Source organism: Papilio xuthus, unplaced genomic scaffold (genome assembly GCF_000836235.2).
Source record: "Papilio xuthus unplaced genomic scaffold, Pxut_1.1 DF825017.1, whole genome shotgun sequence".
NCBI classification, from domain to species: domain Eukaryota; kingdom Metazoa; phylum Arthropoda; class Insecta; order Lepidoptera; family Papilionidae; genus Papilio; species Papilio xuthus.
In genome coordinates, this window is record NW_013533632.1 from 983,058 (window position 1) to 1,004,776 (window position 21,719).

Genomic DNA, 21,719 nt, shown 5'->3' on the forward strand with positions numbered 1-21,719 from the left:
CACAGAGTGTCGGTGACTCAGGGGTCAAGCACTTGACTTGCAATCAGCAGGTCCTGTGTTCGAATCCCGCCATGTACGAATGTCTTTTTCTATTTCCGATTCACATATGTACATTTATCCGACATTCTTACGGTGAAGGAAAACATCGTGCAACTGCACCAACAAAAGTCAACCAACCCGCACTTGGCCAGCGTTGTTGACTATAGCATGATCACCCTTAACTTAGTGTATGCTCTGAGCCCCTCATTGGGGACATATAGTGAGCTGATGATGATTTCTACACATGATGTCTGCGTTGCTGTAAATAAAATGTCAGTTATGGTCAAAGTCGCCTGTGATTAGAATTAGTTATGTAGATGTTTTCTTAACAATGTAGCTACGAGACTAACCGTCTTATGTTATTTTAGGGCTGTCGTATCTAGTTTTCATTAATTTATCTAGGGTTGTAACAACAAGCCTGTTATATATGCTATACTAGCTGTCGCCCGCGACTCCGTCCGCGCGGGATTAAAATTAATTAAAAAAAACATTGTCCAGCGGACAAAATTGTGAATCTAAACCATTCCCAGATCCCCTTGAACACGCACAAAAAATTTCATCAAAATCGGTCCAGTCGTTTGAGAGAAGTTCAGTGACATACACACTCACAGAAGAATTATATATATAAAGATAATAACATCATGAAATTGGTCGAGACATTACATTTAACATAGTTTGGACAAATATGTGACTACATCGATTTTTTTCTTGTCCTTTTGATTGACATTTGATTGGTGAAATTTTGAGACAATATTTGTTTTAGTATGTCTTAACTCAATGTTCGCACAAAAATAAATAAGAAGAACGTAACTGATACTTATAAAGATTTTTTATTCCACGCGGACGAAATCGTGGGCACGAGCCAGTTAATCTTATAAATCCTTATTGGTAAGGCGTAACCTCTACGCGTCTATCAGGCTTCAATCAATCCATGTCTATCATTTAATTACCCTCATTGCCTTTACGTCTTTATCGGTTTTATTGCTTCTTAGTTGAAACTTAATTGTCTGTGAGCTACTGTGAGTCTATTTATGAATACAATTTGTTTAGAATATTGTGACAAATTGTATCTACTTCTTTTAAAGTTAAGAATATGTTGGTTAACAATATTTGTCAATAAACTTGTCCTGCAGTCGATACAAAGTACACAACAACATAAACTAAACTAATAATGTTTGCAAATAATTTATGTATTCCATGCCATCACCATAATTTGTATCGTCGTCTCAGTTTTTTCGAAAGGAATTAGAGGGATGACATGATGATTTTATTACAGTGCTTCGACGGTGACAACCCATAGTTATGGTATAAATTATAAGAAAGTAAATATACGCTTATGTCTGTTCAAAGGAGTTGGCAGTGATTATGGATATCATTTGACGTACGTATATTCTTTCTTTCTATTTAAATTGTTTAGCCAATCACATTTTCGGTCTGAATATTAAATAAAATACCGGTTTTAGTGAAAGCTTTGTTTTTTCTTAAGTTTTATCTGTAACCCGCACACTACGGCTGTGAGTGCGGCATCTCAGGTAGAAGTAAACAATACGAAATACAAAAGGCGCTGGAACTTAGCCAGAACTCTTAGGCTGAAATTTATAGTTCGTACTTAGACTTTGCTCAGTCTCAGCTTATGCCTAACTTACGTCAATCTTATGGTTGTGTTGTGTCGTGTCGTGTCGTGTTGTGTCGTGTCGTGTTGTGTCGTGTCGTGTTGTGTCGTGTTGTGTCGAATAGTATAATTAATAAAATCGACTTTTTCTAAGGGAAAGCATGGTTCCAAAAATAATCACGAAATCTCACGAGAAGGGTTGAAATACGATCATAATAGCATGATAAAAATAAAATATTTCTTCAATAAAGAATAAAAAGTACTAAAAATTATATAAATCAATACGTAAGACAAAATTTTTGAAACCTTTTTCTTAAATACGACACTATGGAGGTTTGTTTTACATTTCTTTTTTATTTTGCTGAGTTCTTTTTGCCCGCATGTATCAGGATAATTGTATTATGACAGTCTGTAGCTTATACGACTAAACCAATTTATATTATTTCATAACCCAGTAAAAAAAGAACACTATACAGTTATATAATAGTTACTAATCAATAGTTGTTTTTGAAGTTAATTATAATTAATAAATATTTTAAAGGTCGTCAGCTGATTTTTATTCAATGTAATTGGAATTAAAATGTTAAGTTCATTAAAATAGATTTTAAAATTATTATCTGTATATATATAATTCTTGTGTGAGTGTGTATGTCACTGAACTTCTCTCAAACGACTGGACCGATTTTGATGAAATTTTTTGTGTGTGTTCAAGGGGATCTGGGAATGGTTTAGATTCACAATTTTGTCCGCTGGACAATGTTTTTTTTAATGATTTTTTAATTTATTAGTAGTTGTTGATTTTGGAATGTTTTACATTGGATCCGACAGACGGCGCTACCATCGCAGTGTCAAATTTTAAATAATATTCGAATTAAAGGCGTGTAGACAGGACAACGTCTGTCGGGTCCACTAGTTTTCTATAAAATATCTCACAAAATTGTCAATACGCTATAAAATGAATGACATGTATCAATTCATTTTCGCATAACAAGACAGTTTGTCAATCTAATTGCGACGTACTCGCTCAGTGCTTTCGACACCTGACTATTTGGGAAAATAACGATACTCCCAGTGTAAATTATGACACATTCATACACAAAAATTTATGTTCTATGTTTATTATCTATGCTTTTCAACCATTGAACAATTTGAAACATTATTTGTATAAAGTATAAGAAGAAAAAAGTTTATGTACAAAATTCTATATCTATACTATCTGTCGCCCGAGACTCCGTCCGCCCGGGATTAAAAATAGATGTTGGCCGATTCTCAGACCTACTCAATATGTTCACATAATTTCATGAGAATCGGTCAAGCCGTTTCGGAGGAGTATGGGAACGAAAATTGTGACACGAGAATTTTTTATATACTCGTAAGATAATTAGCGGCGTCAGCAAAATGAGGTCCGTGTACGGTAAACATTTAGTAAAGGCAATGCAAATCTAATATTTACTTAAAGCTGCCGCTACTGCTCGGTACTGAACGTGTACATCGGCCCTTATTTCTCATTTATTTTATTCAAGTGAAGACATTACTTGGTGGTGGAACAATGCGGCTATTTAGTGAATGCATTCCAGCGACACAGTTTAGCCGCTTAGAATGCAAATCACAAATCTTATCAGCAACATTTACGTCGTATATTTTGAATGGCGTCGTTTACTTTACCTTGTATGCAATGTGGCTTAGGTTATATGTTGGAAAAATTCCTTCCTTTATATTGGAAAAAATTGTGACAACGACCTGTTTAGGACTCATACTACGATTGTTGTAACTCCGATTAAATTGGTATCATTATTATAATTAAAGTTTTTAGCTTAAAACATAAACTTAAAAAGATTTTTTAAACCAATTACTAATTAGTATGCTAGGGTTTAGATAAAAAATAAATGAATTCTGAAAATAAAATAAAATAGAGTCAAGGATTCGCCTCCGGGTGGGTTCGAACCACCAACCTCTCGGTTAACAGCCGAACGCGCTGGCCGATTGCGCCACGGAGGCTCTATTGAGAGTTTTAAAGAAAACCTGCGTTTTCCTACGATTTTTTAACTTTTTTACATTTTCATCTACATAGTATAGAACTAAAATAGACGGATTTTGTTATTTCAGGTATAACCTTTTGTTAATTATCTATATATAAATAAAAATCAATGGTCTGGAAAGTTTAATTTTTTCAAGAATATGTAAAAAGTTTCGTCGTCAACTAGAATATTTTATGCAACAAAACTATTACGTTATGACTTTAACTTTGATAAATTTTATTATCTTTTATCTTTTGCGTTTTGCTTCTAAAGTGCTTTTAGAAGAAACGTTAGTAATAGATTATTAAAGTTGTTGAATTTAAAATTTATTCCAATAGTTGCGCGAGTTGTTGAAAATTCATATAACGGTATTCTTTGCCAAGTAAACAATATTCTAAAACTAAATTACTTCATAGTTGTAAACTAAGATAATTGTTTTTCAGTTACATTAGAAGTATACCTAAATGTATAATAATAAAAAACATTCACATGAAATTCGTTGAAAAAATAAGTTAAAATGACATCAACACTTTGTCTGTTCTAGGTGATACAAAAGAGAATTTTAATTACAACCGTGCATTGGCCACTAGAGGGCGTCACTGCCAGAAACTTGTAAAGTATATAGGCGACCTTCTCGAGCAGTTGTCGGCTGCAGCGTACACTGCAAAACAATACAAGTGTTTATTAATTGCATTTTCAAGTAACAGTTGTAAAACACGCACTGAAAATATAGAGCTTTAAAATTTTTATTAACGTCTCGCATTTTATTTTCTTTCTAAAAACCTCTTTATGTCACTGTCAAAATCATAGGTGTTCGTTAAATTACACTTAATAAAGAATTAAGTAACTTTATAAAAGGAATTAAAAGCAGATTTCTTTCTCTTGAGTTCTGCCAATAGTCAATTGACTACGGAAGTAACCCTTTTCAAACAGAGGCTTATCTTTTAGGTGTTTGTGTTAGAAGTAACAACAGGCTAATCTGCTCTCTCATTTTGGACGAAATAAGTTCGGGGAAAAAGGTAACCATTGCTATCTTGTCATCTAATACTTACACTTCAAATTAAAAATATGGGGATTATACGAGATTTTAATTATATTAATATTGAGGAAAGGATTGTGATCTAGCTATATATGATAATTGTTACTATACCCAAGCCTATCTACGAATGTCTACGAAAGTCTATGAACTATAATACGACGTAGCGCTTACCACTTATTCCGAAGTTCGTAAATCTTAGCGCGTAAATTGTTAAACTAGCCTAGCTTTTAGAACGTAGGTGAACGTAGTTCATTGTGCGTAGCGTGAAAAGCTGTAGAACAAACTGCGTAGCAAATAAATCGTAGCATTGAGCACAGACCGTTTAATCAAAACGTAAAAAATATCTTCTCATTCTCCATATTAACATTGAATTGTTAATGCTCCGTTTTCTATTATTATCGTTCTTAAATACACAGAAAAAAATATTTTAGATTTAAATTGAATTTCGTGTGATCTTTTTTAATTAAAGAGAATATTCCATTTTAAGTCCTTTTCTTTGTTGTCGTAGTCTGGAGTTCTAGTGACGGTCAGCGAGGTAGAACACCAATTAACTTTGCTTTGCGCCGCCAATTTTCCTTATACCCTTAACATTAAATACTTTTTCAATGCTGTAATTATCATTTAAAAATAACAAAGGCGTTTCAAATCTTTTTCGTGCCAGCCAAGAAGCTAATTACATAGGCAAATTGTTTGTTTTAAAAAAGTATTTTAAAAATAAAAAATATTACAAAGTGAAATATTTTCATCGAATTAAGACTATATTCATTCACTTCAATGATTTATAAGTTTGCCATTTTTTTTGTAAATTCTGGGCTACACGAAAGCTACATAGAGCATTCGGTTTTTCTTTAGAAGTAAATTTTTCAAACGTAGTTTTTTTGCAATGTTGTTACTCAATGTTGCTACTTTAACTGAAAACAGTGTATACATAGATAAGACTTAAAGTTATTTTGCAAACTAACGTCTTATAAAATGCAGATCTACACAAAAAAGCTACGTAAGACGCGTTTGTAATAATCAAGATTTGCATATGAAACGATCGTAACTACGGGTTTTCATTCTCGAAACACGTGTATTAATATATATTGTCATTCCTTTCATTCATTTCGACAAAATAGATACCACAACATACAGTGTCGGTAAAAAGATATTTTTTTCTACTAACTTGCTATAAAGACAAAAGAATGTACAATACTAAATCAACGTGCATTCATTGGTATGCGGTTATGTGAAATTGTTGCGCTGCCTCTCGTATAATCGGAATCTAGATCAACAATTGATCAATCATGTAATGTTGGTTCGCTTCACCCTAAGGTATTTTAACAGGAATGTGAAGCGTTCAGGGGGTCTAGCATGAAAATGTATGATTAATTAATCTTACTCTTACTAATATTATAATTGCAAATATTTAGATGGATAGATGGATGGATGGATGGATGGATGTTTGTTTAAAGATATCTCTAAAATTGCTGCATGAATTTAGCTGAAATTTGGCATAGTTGTAAAACATAGTATGGAAGAACACATAGGTTGCTAATTAAGTTTTTTTTTATTCCACGTGGAAGGAGTCGCGGGCGAAACCTAGTTTTAAAATAAAACAATTTAATCAAGAAAACTTTTATTATATTTGTACAGCGCCGTATCAAAAGTAAAACGATGAATCCTATATTTTTGACTAATTTTGTAGATGATGTTACAAATATTTTCTCGCAAACTTTCGTGCTAGGCCCACTGATGTAAAATAGATTTTAGATATATGTTAAGTGCATTATAATGTTTTCGTTTTAAACGCATTTAGTCAACAATGTTTCATACTGATAATGTGAAAATTGATACGCATGTTCAATTGTGAATATAAACATTCTAGAGACCTATATCAACACACATGGAGAATCATTTTGAGGTTGTATAGGAATATAATACCCATATATACATAAGATTTTTACATATATTTAATGTATATAGGACGTCATAATATAGCATGCACATTGTAAATAAAGAATCACAAAAGAATTTAATACTCTCCAACAAGGAAAGCCGTTCTTTTGTTTTATTAAAACGTACTACAATATTCGTTAAAGTTTACGCTCGAGTTAACGTTTTTTGCTGCGTTAAGTACGGATTCTGTTTTGATTACGTCAATTCCGATGCAAATTGTTAACATTTTTCTCTTTCACACTTGATACCGACGGCTGTTGAATAATGAGATGGTTGACTTTGTTCTTTTATTTATGTGTTCTCTCTTTAAAATATTAAACTTCTTTAGATTTTATTCCGTCTTTGTTACATTGTTAATTTCATGCAAGAAATAAAAGGTTCTGTCCCGGAATGATGAATACTCGGGCACACAATTTTAATATTTTTTTTACAGATTTATATTAATTCTTGCATTAGTTATATTAAAATGGATATTTGGTAATTATATACTTTTGATTACTGTTAAAACAATTCTTGTCTGTAAACAAACGTAATTAAATGAAAAAACTTCGTTGTTATAACTTTACAACAATATAAGAACATGCCTTAAATTAGATTTAGTATAAAAATCAACATATAGGGGAACTTAAGTAACTGGGTAAGCTTCGGTATTCATACAGCATTCATACAGTACGTAGAATACATATTCCTCATCATTATTCCCCGTGCAATCGATACGGCAGTTATTCAAGTAGTTAAACCCCATCGAAGTTGGCCAAGCTATTTGCTAGGTTAAACAACTTGACATATTTTCACTGCAGTAGACAGTAATCGAGTAATGATGATACAAGGATAAAGTAATGAACATATTTAGGATTCAGAATTCAATCCAACAGATAAAGGTATATTATAGATATGCACGGAATGCTTCAAGCTTTAGCGACTAAAACTGCGGTTCGTGTATGCGAACGTTAATAATAGTCTGTGTATTTCCTCCCTTAATTACTGATATCAAATGTCATTCAATCCTCCTTAGTTACAATTTTGAATAGAGTTAATGAATTATATTATTGTATCGTAAGTAAGAACATTGCGCTGTATTGCACATCTGTTGAAGATTAAATTTGAGATGATTTATAGAATATAGAGAACATCTCGCAACCAATGTAACATCCCAGTTTGTAATAACTTTGTAAATGAACTCTGTGTCTTGATATAGTAAATCAATTATTAAATCTATTCTATGATCTTGTCTAAAATTAACTCTGTATCACTGCATTTATGTTTATTATCTATTGCTTTTTCTATTATTAAGATATATTTAATTTAGTTCACTATATGAAGTAAAGCTACTAAGCTAAAAATTCTCTTATAAGAGTCCTTATAATCTTAATAAAGTTGTATCCGTGTCTTGAAGTAATCAAATTAGTGGAAACTGGACTGTATATTAAATTTTATCCGAGTGTAATTTAATTATTGTTCAAGAATGTTTTGACCATAATAAAGTTATTTCTTACACTGTGTTATTCTCAGCCAACATCAGAAAAGCTATTTTGTAAAATAACTGGCTGAAACGAAGATAAAAGCGTAACGATTTTAACAAACATAAAAATAAGGACAAAAATGTTCGCAGTCGGCAGGATTTGAACCTGCGATCCCAGAGGGAATCTGATTTCTAGTCAAACGCCTTAACCGCTCGGCCACGACTGCTTGCTGTTAAATAATGTAATATGGAATAGTAGGCGAGATTTGTACCCGATGATACGCGAACTTCACCCGAATCGAAATCCGAACGGTCTACAAACGCTTTTCGGCATAAAGCTCTTCGTGCTCTCTCATGTATAAAGGTTTTCGTGTATTGATGCACATTTACAGTAGCTTTTTACTGTAACAACACCTGTACAAATCTCATTTGAAAATCATTAAATTAGTAGATTTGAAATTCTACATTAAGTTCAGTGTCTAAATACAATGTATTTAATGCACTTATGATCTAATATATGTTTTTGTTGATGAATTATACTTAAGTGAGTTTTAAAAATATCCAGTTCATAGTTTGAATTTATAAAACACATCTAACTTATTTTTTCTAAACACATATATTTGTATGTTACTTACTCTGCTGGCGCAGCGACCCAAAGTAGGTCCTTGCCTCCGACACAAGAGATCGTCAAAGTCGCTTGTCTTATTTGTATGTCAATGTTTATTTTAAGTTTAAATGCGTTGGTTCATTTTTTGTTAATTCAGTTTAGTTACCTACTAGACTCGTTTAGTTACTTATAATTTTGTAATGTTACTAACTCGACTCATTTTTTTTTAATTTGTTGTGTGAGATTTAAATTATGAGTGGCCGTTAACCTTTGCAAGCAAGCGCTACAGATAAATTTGACTAATGCTTAGCTGACTCGCAATTGCCATGAATCTTTTTTTTACCTTTTTCAAAAGTATTTTTATCTTTGTAATTTATTTTAAAATTTTGTTAAATTTTAAAAGCTGCTCCAGAATTCAATGCTTGAAGTTGTAGCTAAAAATATACGTTAACCAATTGATCGTTGGTTTCTGAGACCAAAATTTATGTATAAAATATATTGTCATCCTTCTCATTATCTTTAAAAAAACGTAGCAAAATGTTTTATATAGTGTCTTAGGAACCAACGATTAGTGAAAAGTTTTGTTTCATATGATATGTAACTTTACAAATAGCGATTAAATTTAAATACGTAATAATACTATGTAACGATTGCTTAATATATAGGCAACCTTTTTAATAAAAAAAATTTAATAGAAAAAAAAAGAATTGTTATACATTAATGTCAATTACAAAGATAAAAATTGTTATAATTGAGTGTCGGTGGCTCAGTGGTCAAGCACTTGACTTGCAATCTACAGGTCCTGGGTTCGAATCCCGCCATGTACCAATGTGTTTTTCGGTTTCCGATTTACATATGTACATTTATCCGACGTTCTTACGGTGAAGGAAAACATCGTGATGCAACCTGCACATGTCTGAGAAGAAATTCAAAGATATGTGTGAAGTCAACCAACCCGCACTTGGCCAGCGTGGTGACTATGGCCTAATCACCCTTAACTTAGGGTAGGCTCTGAGCCCCTCGGTGGGGACGTATAGTGAGCTGATGATGATGATACATTAATGTACATTTTGTTGAACTATTAAATAGTAAATAAATTATATATTTAAATTGAAACTTTACAATTTCATAAGAAACAAAAGTCTACAAACAGTATTCATGTTAAATGTCTAACGTATGAAAATGTTGACTCAGTGCTATTGCTTCGTAGGTTCGTAGCGTGCTCTACATTCTCGTAGCAGTATTACGTAGAGTGTTTGACGTAGCACATACGACTCGTAACCGTCGATTTGCACTGCTTGTCGAACAAAATGTAATGTCGTATATAACCGGATTTCCAATAAACAATGTCAAAAAGTCCTATTGTAGTTGTCGTCATTGTCGTCAAATGTAAACATTTCGTATGAAATATTGCATTTATTAGTATTTTCGTTTTCATTGACAATGCTAGCATCAGGAAAAGCTCTTGTGTTAAAAGACTGGCTTACACTTAGATATAATACATAAAAGATATTTGACAACTATTTCTTGGTAAAAGCGTAACGATTTTAACAAACATAAAAATAAGGACAAAAATGTTCGCAGTCGGCAGGATTTGAACCTGCGATCCCAGAGGGAATCTGATTTCTAGTCAAACGCCTTAACCGCTCGGCCACGACTGCTTGCTGCTAAATAATGTAATATTGAATAGTAGGCGAGATTTGTACCCGATGATACACGAACTTCCGCCCGAATCGAAATCCGAACGATTAACAAAAGCTTTTCCTCCTATATGAAGCTTTTCGTGTATTGATGCATCCTTACAACGACTTTTACTGTATAACACTTTTACAAAATACATTTGTAAATTGTTGAATTGATTAAATTATAAGTTAAGATAAGTGAAAAGCAAAGATTTTAAATGGTGTTTTTTTTTCAAAAACATTTATGTGTGTATATTCGATGGATTAAAGTTTTTTAGGATTATAATATCCCTCAAATGAGATTATTATTAATTAAAATAGCAGTATTTACACCTACGTGGAGAATACATTATTATTAAAGACAAGCCGCTCAACAAACTCGATAAGGGACATAATAATAGGTTAGACAAACAAAGATTCGCAACGTCGGATCGTAGCGCGTAGCGTAGCGTAGCAATTTCGTAGCAATGTTAGAATGTTACATAGAATATTAATTAACTATTATATTATAAATACAGGTTATTATTGTTAAATTTATATAGAAATGGCTTTAAATTTTATTGTGCATATTTAACATAGCTATATCAAGAAGCTTATAAGCTCTGTGGAAGGCGAACTAAATTTTCCTTATCCAATCTATGTTATCGTCAATCTCAATACAGCTACAGTGTACAAAAGTAAGTATATATTTCAACCCCATAGAATCGATCGATCCTTCCAGACAGAGGGCTGGGGGATGTGCGATAACTGACCACGACAATAATTTTCTGCGATCTCTATAATATAATATAAGTTGTAATATATTTAAGATAAAACAGTTATTTGTACTAAAGAGCGATTGTTTTTAAAATGTTGTTTTATTAAAAGTGAAGATATTTTATAAATATTTTTTTAATGTAACACACTTTTAGAATTAAGTGAAATTGTTCTTATTTTTGTAGTTAAGTCATAAGTATAAATATTATTTATAAGGCTCGAGGTGCAATTTATATTAATTTAAAGCTTATTTTTTAAAACTAATCCATAAAATCATACCTATGTTGTAAAGAAGTTTAAAATACACATCATAAATGTAAAATAAATTGATATTATTATTAAATAAAGGAGATAAATGGCAAAATAAGGCTTTAGTTGTAAGTATTTAATGGTAACATTCAAGGGTTTTAGTAACTGGGGACGTAGCTCAATCGGTAGAGCACTTGCTTAGCAGGCGAGAGGTACCGGGATCGAAACTCGGCGTCTCCATAACCCCATTTTGCTTTGATTTATATTATTAATACTATTTTTTCCACTTTTAACAATTTTTTTTCAATATCCCCCGAAAATGCCAGTAATCATTTCGTTCTTCACTTCTTAAGAACGACTTTTAATACGGAAATAATCCTTCAAAAAATAAATTTAATCACCTTTGTGATTCTATAAGTTATGAGATAATTTTAGTTAATGATTGCATATGGCTTGACTATCTACATATTCGTTTAGAAATAATTATGTAAAGTTTAAATTAAATTATAAATGATGATAAATCATTTCAGTTTTATTTTTACACAATTTGTATATTACCATTAGCATTTTGAAAATTTTCATATTCGTCTAAAAGTATGATCTCGGTTCACGCATTTGGGACATCCTCGTCCTGTATTGTAATACAGCCTCCCAATCAGAGATGGCGTTTTCTATTCTTTCGTCAGATACTAAAGCAATATGCTTAAATGATGGCTCCAAAATTTAAACTTTTAATTTTAAATTTTAATGATGGTCAAAAGTTGGTTTTCTCTTAATTTAATTATCAATTTAATAAAGTTAATTTAAAAGTTAATTAAGTACTTTTTTAAAATAAAAGGAAAGCTGTGGAATAGGGTTGTCAATTTTTTATTCGTTTTAAAAAGTTCGTTGTAAAATATCAAAGTAATAAAAGCTTTTTCTTCATTTTTAGGTTTCCGTACCTCATAGGAAAAACTTTGTAGTCCGTCCGTCCGTCTGTCAAGAATCTTTTTCTCAAAAACGCGTGAAGGTATCAAGGTGTAATTTATTTTAATAAACGGAAATGTATACCAGAGTACGGATTTGGGGTAAATTGTTAAATATTTCTTTAAATAACATTATATGGATTCATTTCATTCGCATATTTGAGTCCGTTAAGAAGGTAGGAAACATAAATAAAATTTTGCGAAGGATAAGGTTTCATAATATTGTGTTAGCGAGAAAATTCACCCATTTCTTTAAAAATGTTCCATTTATTAACGATACTACATATATATTACTGCAGCTCACTGAATAATTATTTTCCTAGTAAAGATTTTATTGCGTTTAATTAATTTCTTTTATGAATATAAAAAATGGAAAATAAAAAAAATAGAATATAAGTAAAGTTAACTGTAATTACATTAAAGGAAAAAAAACGTATAAATAAGACTACAGCTCTTCAGTTTGAACTAAAGAGTTAAATTTAAAAGTTTAACTGACGCCAACGTAATAAAATAAAATTTGACGTGAAATATTAAATGTCACATTTTGTATTGTACAAAAACTTGCAATTAACTGTTCACAGCGTACAAAGGAATTTACGACGCAACAAAAAGTTTCAAATCCAGCAGATTTCCAATTTGCATATGAATGGTCGTTACAAGGCGCAGGCTTACTTTGAATTTTAAGGAACAGGACACGTCAAGCTCATACATTCACTTATCTCGAATTTAATAAAGACAAAGTTGTACACTTCTTTGCGGGCTCGTTTAGTGCAAGTATGTAATTTTTTAAGGCAGAATAAAGCATTATGATAATATGCCCGTATTTGATTGTTATCCTACCATCACCTATGCGAACAAGGCAGAATTTATTTAGTATAAGGTAGGGTTTTTGCATAGTCCGTTTCTCTATAGTGAAAGCGCACCAGCGGCGGCGGCGTTCGCGCGATGGAATATTACATTACGTGAAATATTGACCGGAAACCGAGTTTGTCAACAACGTCCGTTGGGGCTTTTGGCGCCTGATTATTAATTCGATTAAAGATCTCGATGCAAATTAAAGTAAATATACATTTATTTGTATTTTAACAATATTAGCTTAAAGATGGACATATGAATATAACATATAAATAGCTTCAAGAACATTTTGCTAAATTCCATCTCCTGTCAAATTGATAATTCGTATATTCATGAGATATGTTTAATGAGGCTGTTATCGAGGTCAATTCGATGAGGTGAAAATAGAATATGACGCATAGGATAAGACAAGACGGCACCTTTAATGTCGTCTACATGGTTTGTGCCGGTTTACAATTTGATATTGACTTTCATATAATTCACAAAAATAACTCTTTAAAACAATTCTTTCGAATAATCTTTTTACTGTTATTATTATGTTGTAATTTGATACAACGGAGTTTTTCAGATTTATTTTATAATCAACAACACATATTCTCTCCGATTTGTCAAAGAGAATGAAAAGGACAGCAATTGCTACTCGTATCGAAGTGTTTTAGAAAAGAGTTTTGTTTTTATAAAATCACTTCTGATGACATGTCTGGGATAAACTTCAGAACTACTAAACCGATAATAATGAAATTTGATATCTATGAATAATTTTATCTCAATATGATGGTTTTTATCTCGATTATTGATCTTAATATTTGTATTTAGGTCAGAGCGTAGGTGGCTCAGTAATTAAGTACATAAATTATAATCTATTGGTAGAAAGGCACAATTTCATAAGTCGATAACTCGGTCGTTTTACATCATGCGGGGATTCCCCGCATACGGGTGAACGACTTATGAAAATTTTCAGTAAATGTTAACGACGCGTCATGCGGGGACTCAGTTGTCGAGTAAATTGCGTCGTAAGGAAAAGGTAAGGGCTACATCCCAATGCATGCAGGCGTTAACTACTTATGAAAACGGTTTAGTATGAGTCTATGGGATGCGTGAACAAGAAATCTCTTGCTCCACGAAGGTGTATAACGACTGAGATGACGACTAATGAAAGTGTGCTCTATGGCCTAGTCATCCTAAATTAGATTAGGTAGCCGAGCCCTTCTAGGGAAAGAGTTTAAGTTAATGAAGTGCTTGGTTAATGATAACGCGGTTGCTAGAAGTAGTTTGAAGTTGAATTATTTTTAATATTATATTAACCATTTAAATGAGATTTGCTCCAAGCTTATCAAGTTTGTGTCGAAGTAGACATCTCGTCTCAAATGAACTTTGGTAATTCGAGTGGTTTGCGCTTTCCCTTGAGATATTGAGCAGGTTATTTATTCCTTTTAAAATATAATGTCGTTTACAAAATGGAGGTGAATTTTAATGAGCATCTGATATTGCTTTAGGTACGAACTATTCTATTATTTTGTTTAAAACTCAATTTTGGATTTATATTACATTAGATGTGATGTAAAGGATAGCGTAAAGTAACTTAATTAGGTATAAGTTAAATTGATAAGGTATTTACTAAGTTTTTTAACAATCATATATGATCAAAATCTAAGTAATTAACTAATAAAAATACTGAAAACCAACTGTATGATACTCCGAAAAAGAAAACAAATCGAAACATACCATATTCACCAAATTCTATGCTTGTATTTAGGATATAAATCATAATAAAATGGACACACGCACGAGTAAACTTCAACCACTAGCTCATCGTGTAAAATATTCTGTACATCGGTGTTCCTAGAAGTGTCCGTGTTCCCGGCAGACCAGTACATAAAAATATTAACATCACATTTATTATTTAAAAAAAAGAGCTAATTTCTTTTTGGCCAGATATTTTGGCAGTGAAACCTCAGTGTTAAATATACTTTTTCATATCTGTTACTTTGATAGGTGATCTAAATGGTACTCAACTGCGCCTCCGCGAAACTAAGTTTGTAATTAACTCCGTGACTCTTGTCAAATGGGTCGGCTATTAATTGTGGCCAAGTTGGCGCTAAGTTAACTCGCTAAGTTAACTCACCACTGCCCGATAGTGCTCCTGTTAACTTAATTAATACAGACGCGTCCGAGCGTGAAATCAATTTAAGATTTGGATAATCTTAATTTGTTAGTCATAACGAAGCGGCTGTGATAATAGTTTTAGAGTACAATTTACAAGGTAATTAAAGAAAATTAATGATTAGTTTAACTAATCCTAAGTAATGGTGATAACTGAACATGTTTAGTTTAGTAAATATTAAATATTCAATTTGAACGCGATATAAAAATATTACTAATAAACTTTAGTACTAAAGGATTTACATAACATAGTAAATACATAGATTTGTTGAATCTCTTAACCAGTATTGAATATTGCAATCGATAGAAGTGGGAACATAATTTCCCATTATGTTTGTGTATTACCACTAATACTGAAATAATGCTTCGCTTAGAGTAACGCGAAATTGATACAATTTCTGTTAACAAATATTTATGCAATACTAGCTGTCGCTCTCGATTTGGTCCCCGTGTGATTAAAAAATAGCTTCTTAAAGGGTTTTTAAAATTATTCGAATTTTTCTCACCTTTTAAACCTGCCTTAGACCTACACGAACATATCAAGACCAAGATAAGATAATATCGTTCAGCCGTTTGCAAGTTTTAGCGAGACTAACGAACAGCAATTGATATTTATATATATAATTAGCATATTTTAATCAAGCATAAAGTTTAAACAATATGAAAATATTTAGAAGTTACCAAAACTATAAATAAACGGGTTAAAAAAGCTTAGTCAAATTAACGTCACTTTTTCGCATAGGAATCGGAAATAATATCAGTAAAGTTTTCAGTTCAGTGAATTTTGAGTCGTTGGATTAAAAAGTTTTCGTATAATTTAAAACTTATCACAATATAACCACGTTGTTGAGTTTAAAATTTTGGAAAATTTAGAAATTTAAATTTCGAACGTAAATTTTTTTTCAACATAATCAAATGCTGTAATTATTAGCCTAAACAACTGAACAGGTTTTGAAGAAAGAGGTGTTATTCGAATTCCCTTTTTCTCGATTTTGAATAAACAAATAGTGTTTTAATATATCTAATACACAAAAATCTCGTGTCACAATGTTAGTTACCAAACTCCTCCGTAACGGCTTGACCGATTTTTATGAGATTTTATATGCATATTCAGCACGTTTGACAAACGGCTACTACCTATTTTTTAATACAATGCGAGCAGAGATGTGGGAGACAGCGAGTTTTTTTATAAATATCTATAATAGAATTTATATTTTTCTAAAGACGAGGATAATAAATTTCCTTACAAAGTACAGGTAATATGATAGAATTTTAAAATAAGCTCTTTGTAGATGGTATTAGATTGTCAGAGATGAAATTTTGTTAACATGCAAGACGCCTTAGCAAGACGGTTAATAACGGGAACCGACTGAACGCGCGACTGATCAGGAAGAAAACTGGAACGCTTTGCCGCTTTAAAGCTAAGAATAATTTAATACCTTACGAGAAAAGAGGTAACCAAATTGAGTTGCTTTGTTGAAATTTTAATAACAATATATAACAAAAATGTCAGGTTTTATAACTAAATTCCGTGTCTGCATATTGGTAATAGTAGCAATGAAAAGACATGGATGAGACAGGAATTTTCTTATTAACAGAACAATATGTAATTTCGTTATAAATCAAATATAATTATTTTAAAATGTAAGATTCTTTAATTCACTCTTTAATTCTGTTTTTCTTTATATGTAGAAAATTACTTGGATTTGGATTATCAGTATTAATATATCTACACGAAACATCTACCAACACTATGTTACAAAACTTGGTAACGAAATTCAATTACTTTGAAAACAAATAAAAAGAAGTTTCAATTGAAGTCTACGTTCCAACTCATTGATATTCAATCGTATTCTCAAGATAAAAGAATTGAGACGATAATTAGCTTAATCTTATTAAGACCTAGAACTAAGTTTTGCGGATTAATAAAAAGGCGATATGAAAACCGAATTACTCGGAGTTGAAATTTAAATAACAAAATTAACTACATTTTATTACAAAAATAGGATTCACGATATAATGTTTTTATTTCAATTATTGCAATAAAAAAAAAAACTTAATAAATTTTAGGCTACTCTATTATATTTGTACTAACGCCCGCGACTGCGCACGCGTGTTATGAAAAGAAGCTGAGCAGCATATGAACTATTCCAGACTGTAATCCCTTTTATAAATATTCAGAAAAGTTCAAACATTTTGAAGTTACGTTGTAACAAGCGTCCATACATTCATACGTAGCTAAATATTCACATTTGTAATATTACAAGAGTAATTGACTCTACTCATAGACATTAGAAATAATTATGATTATTTAAGATAAATAAATGAACTTTAAGGGTATTGTAATGTTCACTAAATTAGACAAAATTGGTGTTTATTTATTAAAGGAAGACGACTGGACAAAATTTAGTTCGGCTCACTCTTTGTACCCTTCCCACGCGATGAGTTATAGCATAATTTGTTCCGCAACGCTTCTTATGTGAAAGGCCCCTGTAATTTGTTGGTTGATGTTGGATCATTTGCGAAGTAATAAAAACATAAGTTACGTGCCCCCAATGTGATACCTCCAAACAATCCTAACGACCTTAACATTAGTCGAACCCACATGACAATTGAAGTTTACTGTCAGATTTGGTTATATAAATATATAAAAGCACTCACCGCTTTAATCAGGATTTTCTTGATTCGTCCACTCTAAAATACAAATATAACAATGACTAGTATGTTTAAAAATATTGAAAATAATTAGGAATTCATCTTAATAATGGATGATGGATGGATGTTTGTTAGAATATATCTTCGGAATGACTCATCGGATCTTGATGAAATTTGGCACAGATGTAGAACATAGTCTACAAGAACAGATAAGCTGCTTATTAAGTTTTTTCGTTATATCGATATATAATTATTAAAATACAAGATGTTTAGTATCATGAATAAGATTGCCTTGACAAAGAGTTTGTTGGAAATAGTAACTTGTGCATTTCTAATTTTATTTTTTCGAAACACAACATTATAATATGTTCGTATATAACCATGAGGATAATTTATAAGATAAAAAGTCTTGTGGTAAGAAAAAAACAGTGAGAAATTTCATACATTCTACACGTGTCTAGGGAAATAAGGCGTTTGGTGATTTTAGAAAATTACTTTCAAGGTCATCGCAATATATCTTAAAAAGAAATTGTTGATAATTTTAACGCATTTTTTAAATTTAACAAAAGATGCTCCATTTTCTTGTATAATTATTTAAATACAAAAGATGTATTGTTAATATTTAAACAGTTTATTTTAACAAGTAATTGAAGATAAATATTAGAACCAAAATTCTATTTTAATATACAAAGAAAAGCTTTTAAGTACATTTAAAGTGGGAGTTACTTAAAACTAACTCGTCTATAAATTTTAAAATAGTTTTGAATTTATATTTCATTTCACCTTTTACCCTTGAATAAGTATATTATGTATGAATAACATATATCAACGAGTATATGAGACATCAATATAATACTAGTGAGATGTTTCTATGCACACTGGTTAGGACATTCAGTAGTTCAAGTAAACCGTGGAACATTTCACTTGGAAATATCTACATTCATTTCCAGTGAGATGGCAAAATATAAATTCCTCTGGCTTTTCTCTCGCCCGCACCAGAAGAGTTTTGAATAAAATTGCATTCAGTACTTGTAAGAAAATAAAAGATATCCATCGTTCATTTTATTTTATTGTATACAATTCAGATTGTCTTGTACTTTAGAGGTTATGTAAAGTGCAAAGAAGGTCTCGGACTCGAATATCAAGTTGATATATTGGTATGAATTACTATCAGATCAAAAAACATTTTCAGGTTTACAATGCGTTTCAAATATCCAAATTTTATATCATTTTTTTCTTTTTAATATCGACTCGCTATCTTTTTTCAAAGTCTAAAGGACTTAAGCATATGCCAGCCAGGGTTAATTCAATCATTGCCAGGGAGTTTGGAAATTTCTCAAACCATACCCACATGGTTTTGTCGTAAACACATTCCATTATTAAGCTTAACAATAGGTGTTAGGCATAAAGTAAACGTTGCATCTTTACAATCTTTGACAGATATCAGACGGCTTTATACTCTTTGTATTTTTAACCGACTTCGAAATGGAGGTGATTCTCAATAGATTATTTTTTGCGTTATGGTTGGTTTAATTTGGAAATCTTGAATTAAAATTTAAGTAACAAAATATGTTCTTTATTATTGGTTATATTATTAACTATATTTGTAAGGTTAATTTACATAAATGATTTATGAACTCTTAAGGTCGCCCAATAAGTACTCCCGCTTTAAAATTTTCCTCTCGAAATTTTGATGGAATTACGTTCCCATAGGGCATTGATGTTTAAATAATAAATTCTTCAAGCGCTACCACTTTTGTTGGTAACGAGAAATTAAAACGATCTTTTTATTGCATTGGAAACGATATTCGCTTCTGTTTTCAAAAATTATCGAAAATATCTTGAATTTCGAACCTAATCGTTACTAAATATGTTTGTCATAATTATGTATCATCGACTCTTTAAAATTTGTTTTGTAATGACAGTGAGAAGAGATTGATAAAAAATCGTAGAAATGAAAATTGTAATAAAGTCTAAACATAGACGTAAAAAATGTCGAAACTAACGTTTTAGCGATAGAGATGGGTATCTCTAATACTACTCGCTATTTCAGGTTCCCATCGATCTCCGTTACCCAACAACTTTTCTTTGTTGTAAATCAATTCTTCGTGCGTTTCGGTAGAATATTCAAAATTTGGTCCTTCGACGATAGCGTCAACGGGACATGCTTCTTGACAATAACCACAGAAGATACATTTAGTTAGATCGATATCGTATCGTATTGCTCTACGGGAACCGTCAGCGCGTTCTTCCGCGTCAATAGTAATAGCTTGTGCTGGACAAACTGCTTCACATAGCTTGCATGCAATGCATCTTTCTTCACCTGAAGGATATCTTCTCAATGCATGCTCACCGCGGTAACGTGGTGATATCGGACCTTTCTCGAAAGGATAGTTAATTGTTGCAGGCTCTTTAAATATATGGGCCAATGTAACAGCGAAACCTGGAATGATATTGTCGCATACACAAAGAGCTAGGATATATAGATTTCTAATTTTTACCTTTTTGATGCATTTATATTTACGAATTATTAACAATAGTTTAAACATGTTATCCATTATTTTATTTATCTACTTTGGTTAAGACTTTACTCAATTTTCTACTTATAAATATTATTCTTTTATATATCAGTACTTTAGAAACATTGTAATGTTTCAGTACAAATAGGTATAGTATACAGTCATTCCACTAAAACAAAACGCGCTTTTATATCAGTTTGTGATTTACCTCTTACAAGTTCTGTCCAAAAAACAGTTTGTGCAGCGCGGTCTACTATATCCCTGCCTCCGGATTTCGGCGGCACATCATTGATATAGGCAAAGGTAACGTCGTATTTTGTTCTCGGCCTGCAGAAGTTGACGGGGTACGCAGGTACACACGGATTGAATGGTATACAAGGCGGATTTCCTTCTTCGGGACATTTCCCTTGGCAGTATCGACGAATACATTTCGTACTTTTAAAGCTATCGAATTTTACGAATTTAAAAATAAAATACCTAGCAGCAATCATTTTTATGTCAGTTTCAATGAAATATGAAATGACAAATACCGTGATGAATAAATTAGAGTCCAAAAAGTTTAGGTTTAACTTTCGACCTATTTAGAGTTTTTTTTTGATATTTTGTTTTTTTTTAGCTATTTTTGTAGTTTTATACTGTGAGTCTCTAAGTGATGACTAAGGGAGTCCCTTTATAATTAAACAATGCGACTCTTTTAGTATAATCCATTATTGTAAATAGTTTTTTAAATAATGATAAACTTAAAATCCGTAAAGTTTATACAAAGCCTTAACAGAGTTCGTACTATCATCGTGTATTTCTGTTTCATGTTAGTATTGTATGGCACAAGGTTATAATGCAAACGCTGCATGAATAATGAATACAGCGCATTCGAGCAAAACAATTATGTAATGTAGCTATGCAAATCTGGTATTCGCTTTGTACCTTCAGGTACTAGTCTAATTGGTACAGCGGAATAATTAATATCCCGAGGCCACGAAGCTAATTCCATTATGTGATAGCCATTCACGATAATTAAATAAGACAAGTGACGTGATTTTAACAATGGTAGACGTCAGCAACTACCACATCTGTTGGACTAAAGGGCCAGCTCCAATACCACGACCAGACCAGTGGAATTAATCCGTATGCAGTCTAATGACTTTGCGTCCCGGAGGCCT

The 21,719-nt window shown here is 31.7% G+C and overlaps 1 protein-coding gene and 4 non-coding genes across 6 annotated transcripts; 1 reads left to right on the forward strand and 4 right to left on the reverse strand.

Annotated features, from left to right (window-relative positions):
* Positions 1–3,575: 3,575 nt before the first annotated feature.
* Positions 3,576–3,649, reverse strand: TRNAN-GUU (transfer RNA asparagine (anticodon GUU)). Its single transcript has one exon. It is a non-coding gene; the product is annotated as a tRNA-Asn (tRNA).
* A 4,604-nt stretch (positions 3,650–8,253) lies between these two features.
* On the reverse strand, positions 8,254–8,335 carry TRNAS-AGA (transfer RNA serine (anticodon AGA)). Its single transcript has one exon. It is a non-coding gene; the product is annotated as a tRNA-Ser (tRNA).
* Positions 8,336–10,294: 1,959 nt separating this feature from the next.
* TRNAS-AGA (transfer RNA serine (anticodon AGA)) lies at positions 10,295–10,376 on the reverse strand. The gene has a single exon. It is a non-coding gene; the product is annotated as a tRNA-Ser (tRNA).
* A 1,193-nt stretch (positions 10,377–11,569) lies between these two features.
* Positions 11,570–11,642, forward strand: TRNAA-AGC (transfer RNA alanine (anticodon AGC)). The gene has a single exon. It is a non-coding gene; the product is annotated as a tRNA-Ala (tRNA).
* Positions 11,643–17,774: 6,132 nt separating this feature from the next.
* On the reverse strand, positions 17,775–21,070 carry LOC106126496 (NADH-ubiquinone oxidoreductase subunit 8). Of its 2 annotated transcripts, XM_013324204.1 has the most exons (4): positions 20,768–21,070; positions 20,047–20,483; positions 18,047–18,079; positions 17,775–17,875 (listed from the first exon to the last, which is right to left on the reverse strand). In XM_013324204.1, the coding sequence occupies exons 1-2, from the start codon at positions 21,048–21,050 to the stop codon at positions 20,050–20,052; spliced, it is 717 nt and encodes a 238-aa protein (XP_013179658.1). In that variant the 5' UTR covers positions 21,051–21,070; the 3' UTR covers positions 17,775–17,875; positions 18,047–18,079; positions 20,047–20,049. The 2 variants fall into 2 exon arrangements, with proteins under 2 accessions (XP_013179658.1, XP_013179656.1); XM_013324202.1 differs by lacking the exons at positions 17,775–17,875; positions 18,047–18,079 and having other exon boundaries at positions 19,090–20,483.
* Positions 21,071–21,719: the final 649 nt, after the last annotated feature.